The following is an 18,268-nucleotide window of genomic DNA, read 5'->3' on the forward strand; positions in this document are numbered from 1 at the left end:
CTAGCTGTGGTCATTTTTTAAATCTGTGAGCCTGGACAATTAGTGCTGGCAGACTATGCCGAGTGTGGGGGATGGGAGCATCATAGCTGAGCCTCATTTTGTCCTTATCTAATTTCCATAAGCATTCTTTTCAGCACTGATGATGAGGTATTAATTAGAAGCTGAAGATCCAGCTGACTCCCCCTCCCTCGCTAATTCTATCACTCCTATGAATGTGCTCACTGAACTAACTCAACTAACTTGGAGCATTCTTATTCTTTGTGTCCCAGTTCTACTCTAGATGATACATTCACTTGCTGAGGCTATGGAGCAGCTCAGTAGGAGTGATTATGTTTAATGATTGGCATTTCAGTGTGCTGGTTTGTAGAAGCCATACAGTTTACCACAGTGTTAATATAATTGCTCACCTGCCCAGCTGGACAACAATATCCTCCTAACAACAATGCTTCACTGACTCACATTACTGTTAAGTTTATTTCGCAGCAGCATTGAGAATCCACAGAGGCATGTTAAATCTTACAGACAGGCTTAGTGAACAGAGTTTAAGTGTTAAAGGAGGACAGAATTTGTTGCACTTTGTTGTAAAATGTTATTCAACTCTTAATAACCCGAGCTTAATTTCTTTATACTAACCAGGTTCCTTGCCAATTGACCTTTTCTCATTACAAAGTGTACTCAATGTTTGTTATTTTATATTTACAAATTGCATATAAAATATAAAGTCACAGTATTCTTAAAAAAAAAGTGCTGCTTGATAATTTCAGCTAATTATGTGAAGATAAAATAGGCAATGGTTTAGGCAATTCATGCAACAGATCTTGCATAAATCTTTAAACCACCATGTGGGTTACAACATAAAACTATTCCCTTCCCTTGCTCATTTGATTTTCTGCAATCAACTCATTTGAAGGTTGCCTTCATGCTGCAGTAAGTTCCACACTCTCCTTCACTTGTCCTTGTACTTTGCAAACAAGCAATGCAAGATTCTGGTTGTGGCTTTCCTGTCCAGGTTTACAATATCTGTGGGGAGATGGGGAAGAGAGAGAGTTTTTAAAAATGTTTAATCATAAGATAAATACAAACAAAGTCGGCAACTGAGCCAGCCTTAGCTTCACGAATCAAAAAGGAACTTCCACCATCACAGTCCCCCAATCAAACCATCCAGCTGGCTCTACGGTTTTCATTTTCCCTTTACTACCTGAATGCCCACTCCAAATATTGATAATGAGAATTGCTGAAAATAAAGACATGTTGTTGAAGCTTTTCGTCTTGCACTCATCAGGACAATGCGCAAGATTAACCAATGTTATTCGTATTGTGTGTTGTCCTGATGAGTGCAAGATAAAAAGCTGCGACAACATGTCTCTATTTTCAGCAATTCTCAAATTTTCTGTACTACCAAACGACTATTGATTATTTGTTCCATGAATAAACTTTTCCTGACCTAAATTTGCTGTTCACCTATTTGTACCTTTGCCCCCTTGTCCTTTATGGCTTGAAACAATGTTTCAGAGTTACCTGCTCAATACCATACATTTGAGATATTGCATCTGAAAAGACAAATGACAGCCTGTACCTCGTTGACCCAGGAGCTGAAAAGATTTGCTCCAATAAAGGATAATTGAAGGTTCTGTGGATCTAATTCCACATACATTGGAGGCCTACTCCAACCAAGCCTTCATTCATGGAGAAAGTGCCTCAGTTTCTTCAATGTATTTCAGCTAAATCCTTGGAAGGAAGGAATCGAACTTACAACTCTTCTCTGTATCATTTCATGATCTGAATATTACCCATGTCTCAGTGATTAAAACTGGACACTGTACTCAGGTGTGGTCTGACCAGTGCACTATCCCAATTCACCATGAATTGTAAACTACTCATTTAACAATGTAGTGCTGCATTTTGTTAGCTTTGTTTATTGCTGCTCTAGATTAGCTACACATATTAAGGGAAAATATATAACACATTCTCTTTCATGTGATCTTCCCTTTTCACTTAATTTTCCAATTTAATTTCAATTCAGCTTTTTCTGTGAAATGGCTTTTAATTTTAACTTATACATTCCCCATTTTTAATGCCATACCATTTCCATTGTTTCCCTCAATAAATCTGTTTTAAGGTGTTCAATTCTGCCTTAAGCCTTATACAAAAGCAAAATACTGCAGCTGATGGAAATTTGAAATAAAAACAGAAAATGCTGGAAATACTCAGCAGGTCAGGCAGCATCTGTGAAGACCTTGTCTTGTGCTGCTCTGCATACCTGGCAGCACCCATCAGCACATGTGCTAAACATGTATTCCTGTAGTCCAGAGCAATGCAACTAAGAGATATGACAGGCCTATTTGAAATAAAGAGACTGAGGCCATAGCTATACCCTCCTTAGTGCCTTGTACAAGCACACAATAATTTCTTCAAAAATCTGTTCTTAGCTGTAACTTACCAAAGTAGTACACAGATGCACAGTGATAGGTACATAATAGTTCCATATATTACTCAATTGTTGATGTATCTGGTTATGCCCTTTATTCTGGTTTGCAAAGTTAGAACTTGATTTTAGCTGTTATGAACATTGTTAAAGAGTTTTAAAAACAAAAATATCTAATATTGTCTGATCTCCCTGTTGTATTATTGCCTTGCATCTGTACATACAGACTGTAATCCTGCACAATAGAGCTGATTCCAGTTGGTCTGTGGTCCATGTACAGGACACAGATGGAAGAAGCAGGTTAATGACCAGTGCCAGTGCTAATCTGTTCTAACTGTTTTCCCTCTAATAATCTACCTGTAATTTCAAATTCCTGGGGACAGTACTCTGTTTTAAACACACCGTTATGGTCATGTGAGGAGGGGTCGAAGGGCTTCCCTCTTTTCCTTCTCCTTGTTGGACCATAACAGGTTTAATTTTTTCTTATAGTGGATGTACTGGCCAATTCAGTAGGTGTTTGATTACTTACTTGCTATGATCATAACAAGAACCAATCGGATAGGCTTTCTTGACTTTAACAAAGAAAGAGGTTAACTTTATTGTATCTAAACTAACTAATGAAAATAATAAACTATGCGCCAACTTTAACTCACACACAACACAAACAGGTTACAGAGTGGGGAAAGGTAGCTTGGTTGCGTTGGAGTCCATAGAAAAAGAGATATACAGTCTGTGGGGTTTGATGATTCGGCTAGTTTCTGGCTGAATTCGGTGGTCCTGAGGCTTTTAGTTTGAAGAGGTAGATGACTAGTTCGGTAGGTCTCTTGGAGACAGCGATGTGGATGATTTCGTCCAACGGGATTTCTGATTGCAACCGAAGTATGCAAAGACAGACAGTCAAACAGGCAGAGTTCAAAGCTTGTAAGCTGAAATGGAGAGAGGGAGGGAGAGAGAGAGAGAGAGAGGAACTCCTACTTAGGTCCGCACATGTCAGAGTCCAGAAGCTTCTCTTTTCTCTGCTGCAGAAAGACACAAGCTTAAAACCACAGATAGGGAGGGGCTTGTTACACGACAGTCACTCAATCATTCAAACATAGTAGTTAGCAATATTTCTTCTGGCTAAAAGAAAAGCAAACAGTTCCCTTAAACTTCCTGGGTCTTGCTTCTTTCTGGGAAATAAGCAGACATTTAGTCTCCCTCCTCACAATCTTTGCAATGTGGGATGCAGCATTGCAAATTAGGTGGCCATCCTAAGCTGCCAGCAAAGTCATCCTCTTAGCTGCTCTTTTTTAAATGTCTTTTTAAAAATATATATAAATTCAGATCTCCAGTCAGTGAGTTCAAGAAAATTATCATTCAACAAAGCACACTGGCGTGACAACACATTGTTCAAATCAAGTGATTTTTTTTTGTGAGATTCACTTGGAATCATTGAAGATATAGAGTCATACAGCATAGAAACAGGTCCTTCGGCCCACTATGTCTGCGCCGGCCATTTTCCAGCATTTGGACTGTAGCCTTCTATGCTATGGCATTTCAAGTGCTCATCTAAATACTTCTTAAATATTGTAAGGGTTCCTGCCTCTACCACCCCTTCAGCCAGTGTGTTCCAGATTCCAACCACCCTCTGTGCGAAAAATGTTTTCCTCAAATCCCATCTAAACCTCCTGCCCCTTACCTTAACTCTATGCCCCCTGGTTATTGACACCTCTGCTAAGGGAAAATGTTTCTTCCTTTCTAACCTATCTATGCCCCTCAAAATTTTGTACATTATAGCTAGAGGTGACTAATGACGTCAGCAGCAGAGGAGTGGTAAGGAGGAACTGGGTGCAGTGCCAGATTGTTTCAATGACCTTGTTAGTTCTCGACAGGTGAGTCCAAATATAGACCCAGAAGGCATGGCTCCTGGTCACCAATGTGCAAAAGAGAGGGGCATCCTGAGGGCGCACAGAGCTCTCCTGACCCTGGGAGAGATGTGTGCTCAGTAGCCTTGATGACCTATGAGCATAGATCATAAGATAAGAAAAAGGAGCAGGAACCTACTCCGGCATTCAGTAAGATCATGGTTGATCTGATTGTGGTCGTAACTCCACTTTCCTGCCTGACCCCCATAACCCGTGACTCCCTTGTAGATCAAAAATCTGACTAACTTAGCCTTGAATATATTCAATGACCCAACTTCCACTGCTCCCTGGGGAAGAGAATTCCAAAGATTAATGACCGTCAGAGAAGAAATTCCTCCTCATCACCATCTTAAAAGGGAGACCCCTTATTTTGAAACTGTGCCCCCTAGTTCTAGATTCCCCCATGTGGGGAAACATCCTTTCAGCATCTACCCCGTCAAGCCCCCTCAGAACCTTATATGTTTCAATAAGATCACCTCTAATTCTTCTGAACACCAATGAGTATAGGTCCAACCTGCTCAACCTTTCCTCAGAAGACAGCCCTTTATCCCAGGAATGAGCGTGGGGAACCTTCTCTGAACTGTTTTCAATGCAAGTATATCCCTCCTTAAGTAAGGAGACTAAAACTGTATGCAGTATTCTAGGTGCAGTCTCACCAATGCCCTGTACACTTCCTTATTTCTATACCCCTTGCAATAAATGCCAACATTCCATTTGCCTTCATAATTATTTACTGGACCTGCATGCTAACTTTTTGTGACTCATGTACAAGGATACCAAGATCCCTCTGTACTGCAGCATTCAGCTGTCTCTCTCTCCATGTAAATAATACTCAGTTTTTCTATTCCTCCCACCAAAGTGGACAACCTTGCATTTTCCAACATTATACTCCATCTGCCAATTTTTTTGCCCACTCACTTAAACTATCTATATGTCTTTGCCGACACTTTGTGTCCTCCTCACAACTTGCTTTCCTACCTATCTTTGTATCATCCGCAAATTTGGCTACAATACACTCGCTCCCTTCATCCAAGTCATTAATATACATTGTAATTAGAAGAGTCCCAGCACTGATCCCTGTGACACTCCACTAGTTACAGTTTGCCAGCCTGAAAATGCCCCATTTATCCTGAATCTCTGTTTCCTGTTACTTAGCCAATCCTCTATCCATGCTAATATATTACCCCAATGCCATGAGCTCTTATCTTGTGCAGTAACCTTTTATTTTATTCATTCATGAGGTGTGGGCATCGCTGGCTAGGCCAGCATTTATTGCCCATCCCTAATTTCCCTTAGAAGGTGGTGGTGAGCTGCCTTCTTGAACTGCTGCAGTCCATGTGGGGTAGGTACACCCACAATACTGTTAGGAAGGGAGTTCCAGGATTTTTATCCAGTGACCGTGAAGGAACGGCGATATAGTTCCAAGTCAGGATTGTGTGTGGCATGGAGGGGAACTTGCAGGTGGTGGTGTTCCCATGTATTTGCTGCCCTTGTCTTTCTAGGTGGTAGAGGTCACGGGTTTGGAAGGTGCTGTCTAAGGAGTCTTAGTGAGTTGCTGCAGTGCATCTTGTCGATGGGATACACTGCTGCCACTGTGCGTCAGTGGTAGAGGAAGTGAATGTTGAAAGTGGTGGATGTGGTGCCAATCGTGGACTGCTTTAGACCTGAATGGTGTCGACTGTTGGTTCTTGACTGTTGGTGGAGCTGCACCCACCCAGGCAAGTGCAGAGTATTCCATCACACTCCTGACTTGAGCCTTGTAGATGGTGGACAGGCTTTGGGGAGTCAGGAGGTGAGTTACTTGCCACAGGATTCCTAGCCTCTGACCTGCTCTTGTAGCTACACTATTTATATGGCTACTTCAGTTCAGTTTCTAGTCAATGGTAACCCCCAGAATGTTGATAGTGGGGGATTCAACGATCGTAATGCCATTGAATGTCATGGGGAGATGGTTAGATTCTCTCTGTTGGAGATGGTCATTGCCTGGCACATGTGTGGCACGATTGATACTTGCCACTTATCAGCCCAACTGGATATTGTCCAGTTCTTGCTGCATTTCTACATGGACTGCCTCAGTATCTGAGGAGTCGCAAATGGTGCTGTACATTGTGCTATCATCAGCAAACATCCCCACTTCTGACCTTATGATTGAAGGAAGGTCATCAATGAAGCAGCTGAAGATGGATGGGCCAAGGACACTACCCTGAGGAACTCCTGTGGTGATGTCCTGGAGCAGAGATGATTAACCTCCAACAACCACAACCATCTTCCTTTGTGTTAGGTACGACTCCAACCAGTGGAGATTATTCCCCCTTCTTCCAATTGACTCCAGTTTTGCTAGGGCTCCTTGATGCCATACTCAGTCAAATGCTGCCTTGATATCAAGGGCAATCACTCTCACCTCACCTCTTGAGTTCAGCTCTTTTGTCCATGTTTGAACCAAGGCTGTAATGAGGTTAGGAGCTGAGTGGCCCTGGCGGAACCCAAACTGAGTGTCAATGAGCAGATTATTGCTAAGCAACCGCTGCTTGATAGCACTGTCGACTGCACCTTCCATCACTTTACTGATGATTGAGAGTAGACTGATGGGGCAGTAATTGGCCAGGTTGGACTTGTCCTGCTTTTTTTGTGTACAGGTCATAACTGGGCAATTTTCCATATTGCTGGGTAGATGCCAGTGTTGTAGCTGTACTGGAACAGCTTGGTTAGGGGCGCGGCAAGTTCTGGAGCAAAGGTCTTTAGTACTATAGCCGGAATGTTGTCACGGCCCATACATAGCCTTTGCAGTATCCAGTGCCTTCTGTCATTTCTTGATATCACGTGGAGTGAATCGAATTGGCTGAAGACTGGCATCTGTGATGCTGGGGACTTCAGAAGGAGGCCGAGATGGATCATCCACTCGGCACGTCTGGCTGAAGATTGTTGCAAATGCTTCAGCCTCATCTTTTGCACTGATGTGCTGAGCAACCCCATCATTGAGGATGGGGATATTTGTGGAGCCACCTCCTCCAGTTAGTTGTTTAATTGTCCACCCCATTCAGGATTGGATGTGGCAGGACTGCAGAACTTAGATCTGATCCGTTGATTATGGGATCACTTCACTCTGTCTATCACATGCTGCTTACGCTGTTTAACAAGTACTCCGGGTTGTCGCTTCACTAGGCTGACACCTCATTTTGAGGTATGCCTGGTGCTGATCCTGGCATGCCCTCCTGCACTCTTCATTGAACCTTTTATGTGGCACTTTATCAAATGCCTTTTAGAAATCCAAATACACTGCATCTACATGTTACATCCTCAAATAACTCTAATAAATTTGTCAAACATGATTTCCCTTTGATAAAACCATGTTGACTCTGCCTAATTGCATAATAATTTTCTAAATGTCCTGCTTAATAATGGATTCTAGCATTTTCTCAGTGACAGATTTTGGGCTAACTGGCCTATATAATCCTGGTGCTGTTGGAGGTTGGAGTGCAGACTGCAGCAGTGTATGTGAATGAAAAGCTGCGAGTGGTGAGGGAGGAGGGCATGGTCCAAACTGTATCTTTATTCACCTTTCAGGCAAAATGAGAGTTGAACACCAGGAAGAATGAGAGGACACGACTGGATATCAGGGTGCCACAGCCAGCATCGCTGACACATTTTGAGAAGCTGGCCCTTGATTTGCCCAGGGTATCAAGCCACAGAGAAGCTGGGAATGGAGAAATGGGGGTCCACTGTGGACAGGGTTAAATAATCTTAACATTTCCATGCTCAGGGAACCCATTTCAATGCTCACCGTGCAATGAGCTGTCAAAGCATGAGACGTCATTTCATTGTTTGTAGGAACGTGACCATCTGTTGACTGACCCGATCACTCATCATCACCTCCTCTTATGTCTCCCACAGGGTCAGCTGCAGAGAGGGAGGAGTTCACATAGAGACAACAAGTACCCGAGGAGGAAGACACATTGGAGCCTGCACCGTCACATCTTTCTAGCACACCTGCCACCAGCAAAGATATTCGCAGCTTGGTGGGTCCTCGCGCATTATTAGAGATGGCGGCACAGGGTGAAGCACACATCACATCAGAGCACGAAGATTCGGGGAGGCAGAGTCAACCATGGCCAGTCCCCCTCAGTAGATGTAGTACAGGAGTAGCCCTGTTCAGTAGGGTGCAGATGCAGATTTAGGGAGTCACAAAACAGCAGCTCTACCTGGAGAACTAGCATGAGATGTGTGCTCACACGTCAGAGTAACCTGAGGCACTGTGGAGTCATGGGATGAGAATGGAGGAATAAATTCATCTCTATGTTCCACAATGTCTTAGTGCTTTGAGTGCCTGAGCTCCTCCATTGAGCGAGTAGCCAACTTAATGGAGAGCCATATGCGGCATCAGATTGGATGCAGGAACAGCGCACTGACATGCATGGAATGCATGCCACAGTCTGTAGCATTGACCAGTCAGTGGTGTAAATGGCACAACTAAACATGGAGTAGATGCCAGCTGTGCATCAGCTGGTGGTTCCCTCCAGCGATGAAGGGCGCCAAGAAAGGGCTGAGGTGGGGATAGATGATAATGAGGGGGCCAGCACTCACAGGGTTCCACTAACCTCAGCAGCCCCCATGGCCCCTCGGGCAGACAAAGCATCTGTAGAGTCATGTCCTGCAGCAGAGGCTGCCAGCGTAGTGACGCTGGTGCAGCAGCCTTTGGAGGTGCCTTCCCCCCACCCCACCACCGGCACGTCCACACCAAGGCTGACCACCACAGGCATCTCAGACCCTACAGGTACTAGCAAGCAGTCTGGCTCCACCTCATCTTCAGCCATAGTGGGAGCAGTGTGTAGGAGAGGCTGTGAGCACAGGCCACCACATCAGTAATGTCACTTTGTGGGTCATTTGGGTATCTCTGATGTAAAAAGGAGGTGCTCCTTTGTCTCTTTCTTTTCATTTTCTGCCTTTGCGTCCTCCAGTATTTGGTTCTTACTTCGATACAGGGGAAGAAGCTAATTGGTGAGCAACTGGTAATTATTCTACTTATTACATTAACAATAATTAGTTTGTAAAGTTAAGGTATGGCAGGGCAGCTCAGCGGAGTGGAATGTACCCCCTGTGGTATGTGGGAAGTCGTGGACGCACCACATGTCCTTGGCAAGCACATCTGTAGGAAACGTCACCAGCTGCAGAAGCTTCAGCCCTGGGTTTCGGAACTCTAGCAGCGGCTGGAGACGCCGTGGTGCATCCGCGAGAAAGAAAACTACGTGGATAGCACGTTTAGGAAGGTGGTCACACCACAGGTTAAGAGTGTGCAGGCAAAGAGGGGATGGGTGACCGCCAGACAGTCTAAGAGAACCAGGCAGGTAGTGCAGGAGTCCCCTGAGTCAATCTTGCTTGCTAACCGGTTTTCCATTTTGGATATTGGTGAGGGAGATGGTTCCTCAGAGGAATGTAGCAAGAGGCAAGTCCGTGGCACCACGGGTGGCTCAGCTGCACAGGAGGGGAGAAAGAAAAGTGGAAGGGCAATAGTGATAGGGGATTTGTTAGTTAGAGGATCAGACAGATATTTCTGCGCCACACATGTGACACTAGAATGATATGTTACTTCCCTGGTGCCAGGGTCAAGGATGTCATGGAGTGGCTGCAGGACTTTCCTCTGGGGGAGGATGAACAGCCAGAGGTTGTACTCTACATTGGTACCAACGACATTGGTAAGAAGAGGGATAAGGTCTTGAAAGCAGAATTTAGGGAGTTAGGAACGAAACTAAAAAGTAGGACCTCAAAAGAAGTAATCTCAGGATTAATCCCAGTGCCATGTGCTAGTGAGCGAGGAATAACAGGATTGAGCAATTGAACACGTGGCTGGAGAATTAGTGCAGGAGGGAAGGCATCAGATTTCTGAGGTATTGGGACCTGTTCTAGGGTAGGTGGGACCTGTACAAGATGGATGGGTTGCACTTTAGCAGGACCAGGACTAACAGGGAGAATTGCTAGTGCTGTTGGGGAGGGTTTAAACTAAATTGTCAAAGGGTTGGGAGCTCAGATTGGAGGGAAGCAAAACTGGTAACAGGAAGTAGAAAAGTAGTGAGCGAAATTAGACGGCAGACACGACGAAAGCAAATATCAAATAGGATCGGAATGAGGAATAATGTTAAGACAAAGTTAAGGGCACTCTATCTGAATGCACGCAGTATTCACAACAAGGTAGATGAATTGAAGGCACAAATAGAGGCAAATGGGTATGATTTAATTGCCATTCCGGAGACATGATTACAGGCTGACCAGGACTGGCAACTGAATATTCAGGGATATTCGTCATTTAGGAAAGATTGGCAGAGGGGAAATGGAGGTGGGGTAGCACTGTTAATAAGGGACGAGATCAGTACATTAGTGAGAGAGGATATTAGATTGAAGGATCAAGATGTAGAATCAGTTTGGGTGGAGCTAAGGAAAAGCAAGGGGCAGCAAACATTGGTGGGAGTTGTTTATAGGCCACCAAACTGTAGTGGTAATGTTGGGCATGGTATAAATCAGGAAATTAGAGCTGCATATAGCATGGGCAATACAGTAATAATGGGCGATCTTCAATTTGCATCTAGATTGGGTAAACCGAATTAGCACTAATGCTGTGGAGGATGAATTCCTGGAGTGTGTATGAGATGGGATCCTGGAGCAGCATGTTGAAAAACCACTAGGGATTGGGCTATTTTAGATTTGGTATTTTGTAATGAGGGAGAACAAATTAATAACCTTGCAGTAAAGGAGCCATTAGGAAATAGTGACAATATGACAGAATTTTACATTAAGTTTGAAAGAGATATAGTTCATTTAGTTTAGTTTTTAGAGCTACAGCACTGAAACAGGCCCTTCGGCCCACAGAGTCTGTGCTGACCATCAACCACCCATTTATACTAATCCTACACTAATTCCATATTCCTACCACATCCCCACCTGTCCCTATATTTCCCTACCACCTACCTATACTAGGGGCAATTTATAATGGCCAATTAACCTATCAACCTGCAAGTCTTTGGCATGTGGGAGGAAACCGGAGCACCCGGAGGTAACCCACACAGACACAGGGAGAACTTGCAAACTCCACACAGGCAGTACCCAGAATTGAACCCGGGTCGCTGGAGCTGTGAGGCTGCGGTGCTAACCACTGCGCCGCCCTAGGGTCATTCTAGGGTCTTAAATCTGAACAAAAGAAACTATGAAGTTATGAGGGGCAAGTTGGCTATGGTGGATTGGGAAAATACATGAAAAGATTTGACGGTAGACAGACAATGGCTAGTATTTAAAGAAGTATTACACAGTTTACAACAAATAAACATTCCTCTAAGACACAAAAACCCAACAGGAAAGATGAATCAACTGTGACTACAAAAAAGATTGCATCAGGACAAAGGAAGTGGCTTACAAGGTCGCCAGAAAAAGCGGTAAGCCCAAGGATTGGGAGCAATTTATAAGCCGACAAAGGAGGACCAAGAAACTGGTAAAGAAAGAGAAAAGGGATTATAATGCAAGCTAGCTAGAAACATTAAGGCGGACTGTGAAAGCTTCTTTAGGTACGTGAAAAGGAAAAGATTAGCAAGGACGAACGTGAGTCCATTGCAGGCGGAGACAGGAGAGTTTGTGATGAAAAATTTGAAAATGGCAGAGAAAGAAAACAATTACTTTGTGTCTGTTTTCACACAGGAAGACACACAAAATCTCCCAGAAATACAAGGGAACCAAGGGACTTATAAAAATGAGGAACTGCAATAAAGCGGTAGTACTCAAAAATTAATTGGATTAAAAGTTGATAAATCCCCTGGACCAGAGAGCTACGCCCCAGAGTACTGAAGGAGGTGGCTATAGAGATAATGGATGCATTGATGGTTATCTTTCAAAATTCGATAGATTCTGGAAGGGTTCCTGCAGACTGGAAAGTAGCAAATGTAACCCCACTATTTAAGAAGGAAGCGAGAGAGAAAACAGAGAACTACAGACCTGTTAGTTTGACTTCAGCAGTAAGGAAAATGCTAGAATACATTATAAGGGATGAGGTAACTGGACACTTGGAAAATAATGATATGATTGGGCAGAATCAACATGGCTTTATGAAGGGAAATCATGTTTGACAAACCTGTTGTAGTTTTTTTGAGGATGTTAGTTGTGCATAGATAAAGGAGCAGCAGTGGATGTGGTGCATTTGGATTTTCAGAAGGCTTTTTATAAGGTCCCACACAGGAGGTTAGTAAACAAAATTAGAACACATAGAATTGGGGGTAATATACTACTATGAATTGAGAATTGGTTAACAGACAGAAAACAGAGAGTAGGAATAAATGGGTCATTCTCAGGTCGGCAGGCTGTTACTAGTGGGGTACCACAAGGATCAGTGCTTGGGCCACAGGTGGAAATGTAAGTTGTGAGGAGGATGCAAGGAGGATCAAGGGGATTTGGACAGGCTAAGTGAATGGGTAAGAACAGGGCAGATGGAATATAATGTGAATAAGTGTGAAGTTGTCTACTTTGGTAGAAACAACAGAAAGACAGAGTATTTCTTAAATGGTGAGAGGTTGGGAAGTGTTGAAGTCCAAAGAGACCTGGTGTCCATGTTCATGTTCATGAGTCACTAAAAGCTAGCATGCAGGTGCAGCAAGCAATTAGGAAGGCAAATGGTATGTTGGCCTTCATTGCAAGGGGATTGGAGTACAAAATGTTTTTCTGCAATTGTATAAAGCCTTGGGGACACCGCATTGGAGTATTGTGTATAGTTTTCATCTCCTTATCTAAGGAACGATATATTTGCCATAGAGGGAGTGCAACGGAGGTTTACCAGACTAATCCCTGGGATGGCGGGATTGTCTTATGAGGGGAGATATTACAGAAACTGAGCCTGTATTCTCTAGAGTTTCAAAGAATGAGAGGTGATTTAATTGAAACTTACTAAATTCTTACAGGGAGTGACAGGATGGATGTTTCCTCTGGCTGGTGAGTCTAGAACCTAGCGACACAGTGTCAGAATAAGGGGTAGGCCATTTAAGACTGAGATGAAGAGGAATTTCTTTACTCAGAGGGCTGTAGAAGCTCAATCATTGAGCATGTTCAAGACAGAAATCAGTAGATATCTGGATACTAATGAGATCAAGGGATATGGGGATGGTGGGGAAAATTGGTGTTGAGGGAGATGATCATCCATGATCTATTTGAATGGCGGAGCAGGCTCAATGGGCTGAATGGCCTACTCCTGCTCCTATTTCCTATGATTCTTATGAAATAATATTACACTGTACATGGATAAAGCACTGGGATGTTGTTGCACTGAGGTGACTTGTGTGTCTTCATTTCTTCATGGCGGTGGCTGCTGCGAACACTCGATGACCCTCAACCAGGGCACATGTGTCAGTGACCATCTGCCTAGACAGGGGCAGCCTTCTGTGGCACTGCTGCTCTGACATGTCCAGGTAGCTTCTCCTTTGGTGGAAGAACCTTCGTTGCCTCCCTGCCCCTCGTTCCCAATCCCTGCGCCCTTGTTGCCTATGGGTCTGCCTCTGCTCCTGGAGATATTGCACCTCATCATTGGAGTTGCCTAATCCCATGTCCTTCCTTCCTTTCTACTGGAATGTGCAGTTTTTCTGAGCCCCACTCTCATGAACCGTTGAGGCCCATAAACAGGGGGAATCCATCAACAACCACCACACCAAACCCCACCCCAAACAAAGAGCCCCAAAAATGCCCTTATCAACAGTGAGGAACAATGGCAGATAATTCTCTGGACACTGTGCAACTGCTTGCCTTTGATTGAGGGCTTTTTCCAAGCTTTCCCTCTTTGATGGTGCCTCTTGCTGCTGTCTCACCACTCTGTGCGGCTTCCCACTTTGCTTGTGCCTCCTCCTCTCTGTCGGTTCAGACCTGCGTGGATCCCGTGCCTCCGAACCAAATTTAAGACTGGGCCTTAACAAGCTAACAACAAACTCATTAAGTGGCTTAACTCACCGTTTAGCCTTGGCTCTTCCAACTCTTGGCGGAGGCTTTTAAACTTGAAGCATACCAGTTGTGTGTGGAATCCAGCTCGCTGACTCAAGGGGCAGGTTTAAATGCATACCCACCCCCGATCCCGACCTCTCAATCAAAAATCTCACCCTATGTTTCAGTTTACAATAACCCTTTGTAATTGGCTATTTAGACCTGATTTTGTCATTACAATCCCTTATTGTTAAGAAAAATGGTTGAACTGAGATTACTGAGGGCCAATACTTCCTATATAAAGCCTTTCCTTCTGGTAAATTAATGAAGAATCAGACATAAATGTCTCATCAATAACAAAGTTTCTAATCTATGTTAAATAATCCCCAAATAAGCAAAGCTAGATTCTACTGTGATGATCAAGCAGCCCAATTCAAATGGATTCCAGTTTCTGGCAAGGCTGAAATTCATCACTTCATCAACACTGATGGAACTTAGAAAGGCAGACATGAAATCTCCACTTCACAGTCTAAGAAATCCAATACACAACAATAAAGAAAGCATCACACCACATTAATAATATTCAACGATCAGGTTTTAAAAAGCAGAAAAAAGGGCCTCGTTATTTTTCTAAATCTTCACTGACCTTCGGGATTGACTGGATACTTCAACAGTCCTCTCTCTTTAAGAAGTTCCAGCGCAAAAGTGACATTGGAAAGCTGCAATTGAGCAATTCAACAGTATGAGAAATAATCAAGTGAATTTAGAATGAAAATTTTGATTAAGTCCTGAGTTTTATTCTTTCTGTAGAAATCAGATCAGTTTCCCCACTGAAGTAAACTGAAGATTAGGGATTCACAGACTCATTAAGATGAAGTGATCAGCTGTGAATCTGGCTGTTAGGTATTTCAGAAAGGCATTTTAAAAGCATCACATCACTTAAACCTCAAACAGCACAGGTGAGCTGGAAAAGTCACATATTGAGTTAAATGAAGATCTAGAATATGGAAATTTACAGTTATATATAAAGTCTAAACTATATGGTTTTCACATGTACTACCCCAGTAGCCTTTGGCCAACTTGCGAAACGTGCATGGGATAACACCAAGCTGACCCTTAGGACCAAGCTGATGGTTTATAAAGCCTGTGTCCTCAGCACCCTGCTGTATGGTTGTGAAACATGGGAGACTTACAGCTACCAGGAAATGAAGCTCAATAACTTCCATTTTCACTGTCTGCAGCACATTATGGGCATATCCTGCAGGACACAATCACAAATGCAGCAGTCCTTTCAAAGGCAGAGCTCCCAAGTATGTTGGCACTAATCAAACAGAGGTGGCTTCAGTGGATAGGATACGTCTATAGGATGGAAGACGGTCACATACCCCAGAACCTTCTGTATGGTGAGGTAGCCGTGGCCAGACGACCAGTGGGACGCCCAAAGCTGCGCTTCAAGGATGCTTGCAAGCGAGACATGAAGGCGCTAAACGTCAATTATCACACCTGGGAGTCATGAGCTGCTGATAGAGGGAAATGGCGACACATCCTGTGGACTGGCATGACTACCACGGCGACCAGTGGCTACAGCAGCTTGACAACAGATGCCAACATCGTAAACAACTCTGTGTCACTTGGCAGCTTCACATGCAGCACTTGTGGCAGAAACTGCCCCTCAAGGATTGGCCTCCACAGCCATCAACAAGAAATGACACCCCACCTAAACAGATTGTTTGCTGCATGCCCATCATCTTTCATAGATGGAAGGATGCCAACCAACAACTTAACTATCACAACACAACAGCAAGCTGTGCTTCTGTATAATGGGAAGCAGGTTTGGACCAATGATTCACAAGATGGCTGTCTATGGGAGCGGCTGAGCAAAAGGACAGAGCTTCTGCCCAAACAGGAGGTGAACTTAACCGATTGAGTCGGCCCCCCATTGCTTGCGTTCCCATCAGGAACATCAGGCTCAGAAATCTATAAAAGGTTGTTTGTTACCCTTTCAACAGGGAAGCTACACATGGCAGTGTGATGGAGGGCTCTAGAGAACAAAAAGACTAAAAGGGAGATACAAGAGGGGGATTTTGGAACTCACCTTTTCCTTCTGATCTGAAGGATTTAAATAATATTCACTTAGATGAATGAAACAGCCTTCTAGCTGCCCAATTAATAGAATCAGGATCACCCCGTTGGAAAACTGGTAAATAAATAATAATAGACAGGATCCAGTTAGGACAGAAGACCAATTGATCTATTTTCAGATAATGAACATATAACTATTGGTTAGCTGAAACAAAATTCCACTCTTGGGTAGAAATAGGCACTCTGCAGGCTTTAGCCAGTGCTGACTAAAGCACCATGTTAGTAACAATGTATAAAAGAGTGGAATAACAAATTAAACTATATTTAAGATACTTGCTGAAATCAATCGCTCTGTAAACCAGATTATCTTACAGACTTATTACTATTCTGTAGTTTTAAAAACATTTAAAAAAAAACTTCCAAGCATCAGCAGCTTCTTGTGTGGAAGCACCTGGCAGGTTAGATGAACAATGGGAGGATGGAGTAACTATACAATTAATGGTTACAGATCATGGGGGTGATCACTCAGTCCACACCTCAATCCAGATGCACAGCTTTTATATTCTTCAATGTGTTTTTTCCAAACCTTTTCCCAGTCCTGATGATGTTAATTCAAGATGGGTTATGATTCGAAAGGTGCTTGCAACCTTTGGGCATTCAACCACCTGGCCGCTTGTTGTGTGTGAGCTTAGAGAGCGATTTTTTGCAGGCTATTAAACTGAGAATATCAGAGCTAAGCCTGTGCTTGGCCTCACCCAACATCTACACATAAGAAATCACTGAACTGCACAATCTTATTCATTTTACTCCACCCTAACTCAGGACACCAGGGTCTATTGCAGCATCCCTACCACAGCACCAGTTAAATCAGTTCCGTCAGCACCTTCCCAGGCTGAATGGGTGGTGGAAGCAGAGACAATCAATGATTTCAAAAGGAAATTGGATGGGCATTTGAAGGAAATAAACTTGCAGGGCTAGGAGATTGAGCAGGGGAGTGGGACTGACTGGATTGCTCCACAGAGAGCCGGCGTGGACTCAATGGGCTGAATGCCCTCCTTCTATGCTGTAAATGACTCTATGTCTCATCTGCCCTCTCAGGTGGACATAAAAGATTCATGGCACTATTTCAAAGAAGAGCAGAGGAGTTCTCCCCTATGTTCTGGCCAACATTTATCCCTCAACTAAAGTCATTAAAGATTATCTGGTCATTATCACACTGCTGTTTGTAGGAGTTTACAGTATGCAAGTTGGCTGCCACGTTTACGACATTACAACAGTGACTAAACTTCAAAAGTACTTCATTGGCTGTGGAAGTCCTGAGGGTCATGAAACGTGCTAGATAAATGCAAGTCTTTCCTCTTACTTTGTTTTTAAGTAAAAAAACTTATGAGAAATTTCCATGTTTACAATCCTAAAAACTGAGCTGGCTTTCATTTCTGATGCCACTTTCTCATAGAGTGCTGCTTGAGAGCAGACCCAGATCAGAATAATACTGTTCACAATGAACTCTTCAAGCAGATCTGCAAACCTCTTGTCTGGTCACTGCAGTAATTATCAGAGTGATTATGCGCAAGGCACATCAGCTGTTCATTTGAGCATCAACACCCAAAGATACCCACCCCAACTGGTGCTGCACCACTATCAAATTTCCCCTTATTTGAAGCTGAAGCTGTGCCTAGCCACTGAAGTACAATTCCTCCCAGCCGTTTTATGCATGGAGAAGACCTGCAACTTGGGGCAGGGGCATGGAGGCCTGGAACTCAGGGCAGGATGGGGGGGAAAGAGAAGGCCTGGAACTAATGTGGGTGGGGAGAGGGGAGGAGACCTGGAACATGGGGGGCAGGGGGGCGAGATGAGGAGGAGGTCAGGAACTCAGGAGGTGGGATGGGGGGGGGGGGGGGGGTGGTGGGGGGTGGTGGTGTTG

At 43.8% G+C, this 18,268-nt stretch overlaps 1 protein-coding gene and 1 long non-coding RNA gene across 2 annotated transcripts in view; one reads left to right on the top strand and one right to left on the bottom strand.

The window, feature by feature from the left end:
* The window catches only part of LOC137379676 (uncharacterized), a 69,354-nt gene that overhangs the window by 31,658 nt on the left and 19,428 nt on the right, over nt 1–18,268 (top strand). The window contains exon 2 of the long non-coding RNA XR_010976887.1: nt 8,221–8,345. This is a non-coding gene — a long non-coding RNA (uncharacterized lncRNA). The remainder of the gene's footprint in view (nt 1–8,220; nt 8,346–18,268) is intronic.
* The window catches only part of parvg (parvin, gamma), a 47,597-nt gene continuing 29,784 nt past the window's right edge, over nt 456–18,268 (bottom strand). Inside the window, exons 11-13 of the mRNA XM_068050860.1 lie at nt 16,358–16,459; nt 14,909–14,981; nt 456–1,020 (exon numbers count right to left, since the gene is read on the bottom strand). Coding sequence (XP_067906961.1) covers nt 947–1,020; nt 14,909–14,981; nt 16,358–16,459 — 249 coding nt within the window. The 3' untranslated portion in view covers nt 456–946. The remainder of the gene's footprint in view (nt 1,021–14,908; nt 14,982–16,357; nt 16,460–18,268) is intronic.

Source organism: Heterodontus francisci, chromosome 18, assembly GCF_036365525.1.
Source record: "Heterodontus francisci isolate sHetFra1 chromosome 18, sHetFra1.hap1, whole genome shotgun sequence".
Taxonomy (NCBI): Eukaryota; Metazoa; Chordata; class Chondrichthyes; order Heterodontiformes; family Heterodontidae; genus Heterodontus; species Heterodontus francisci.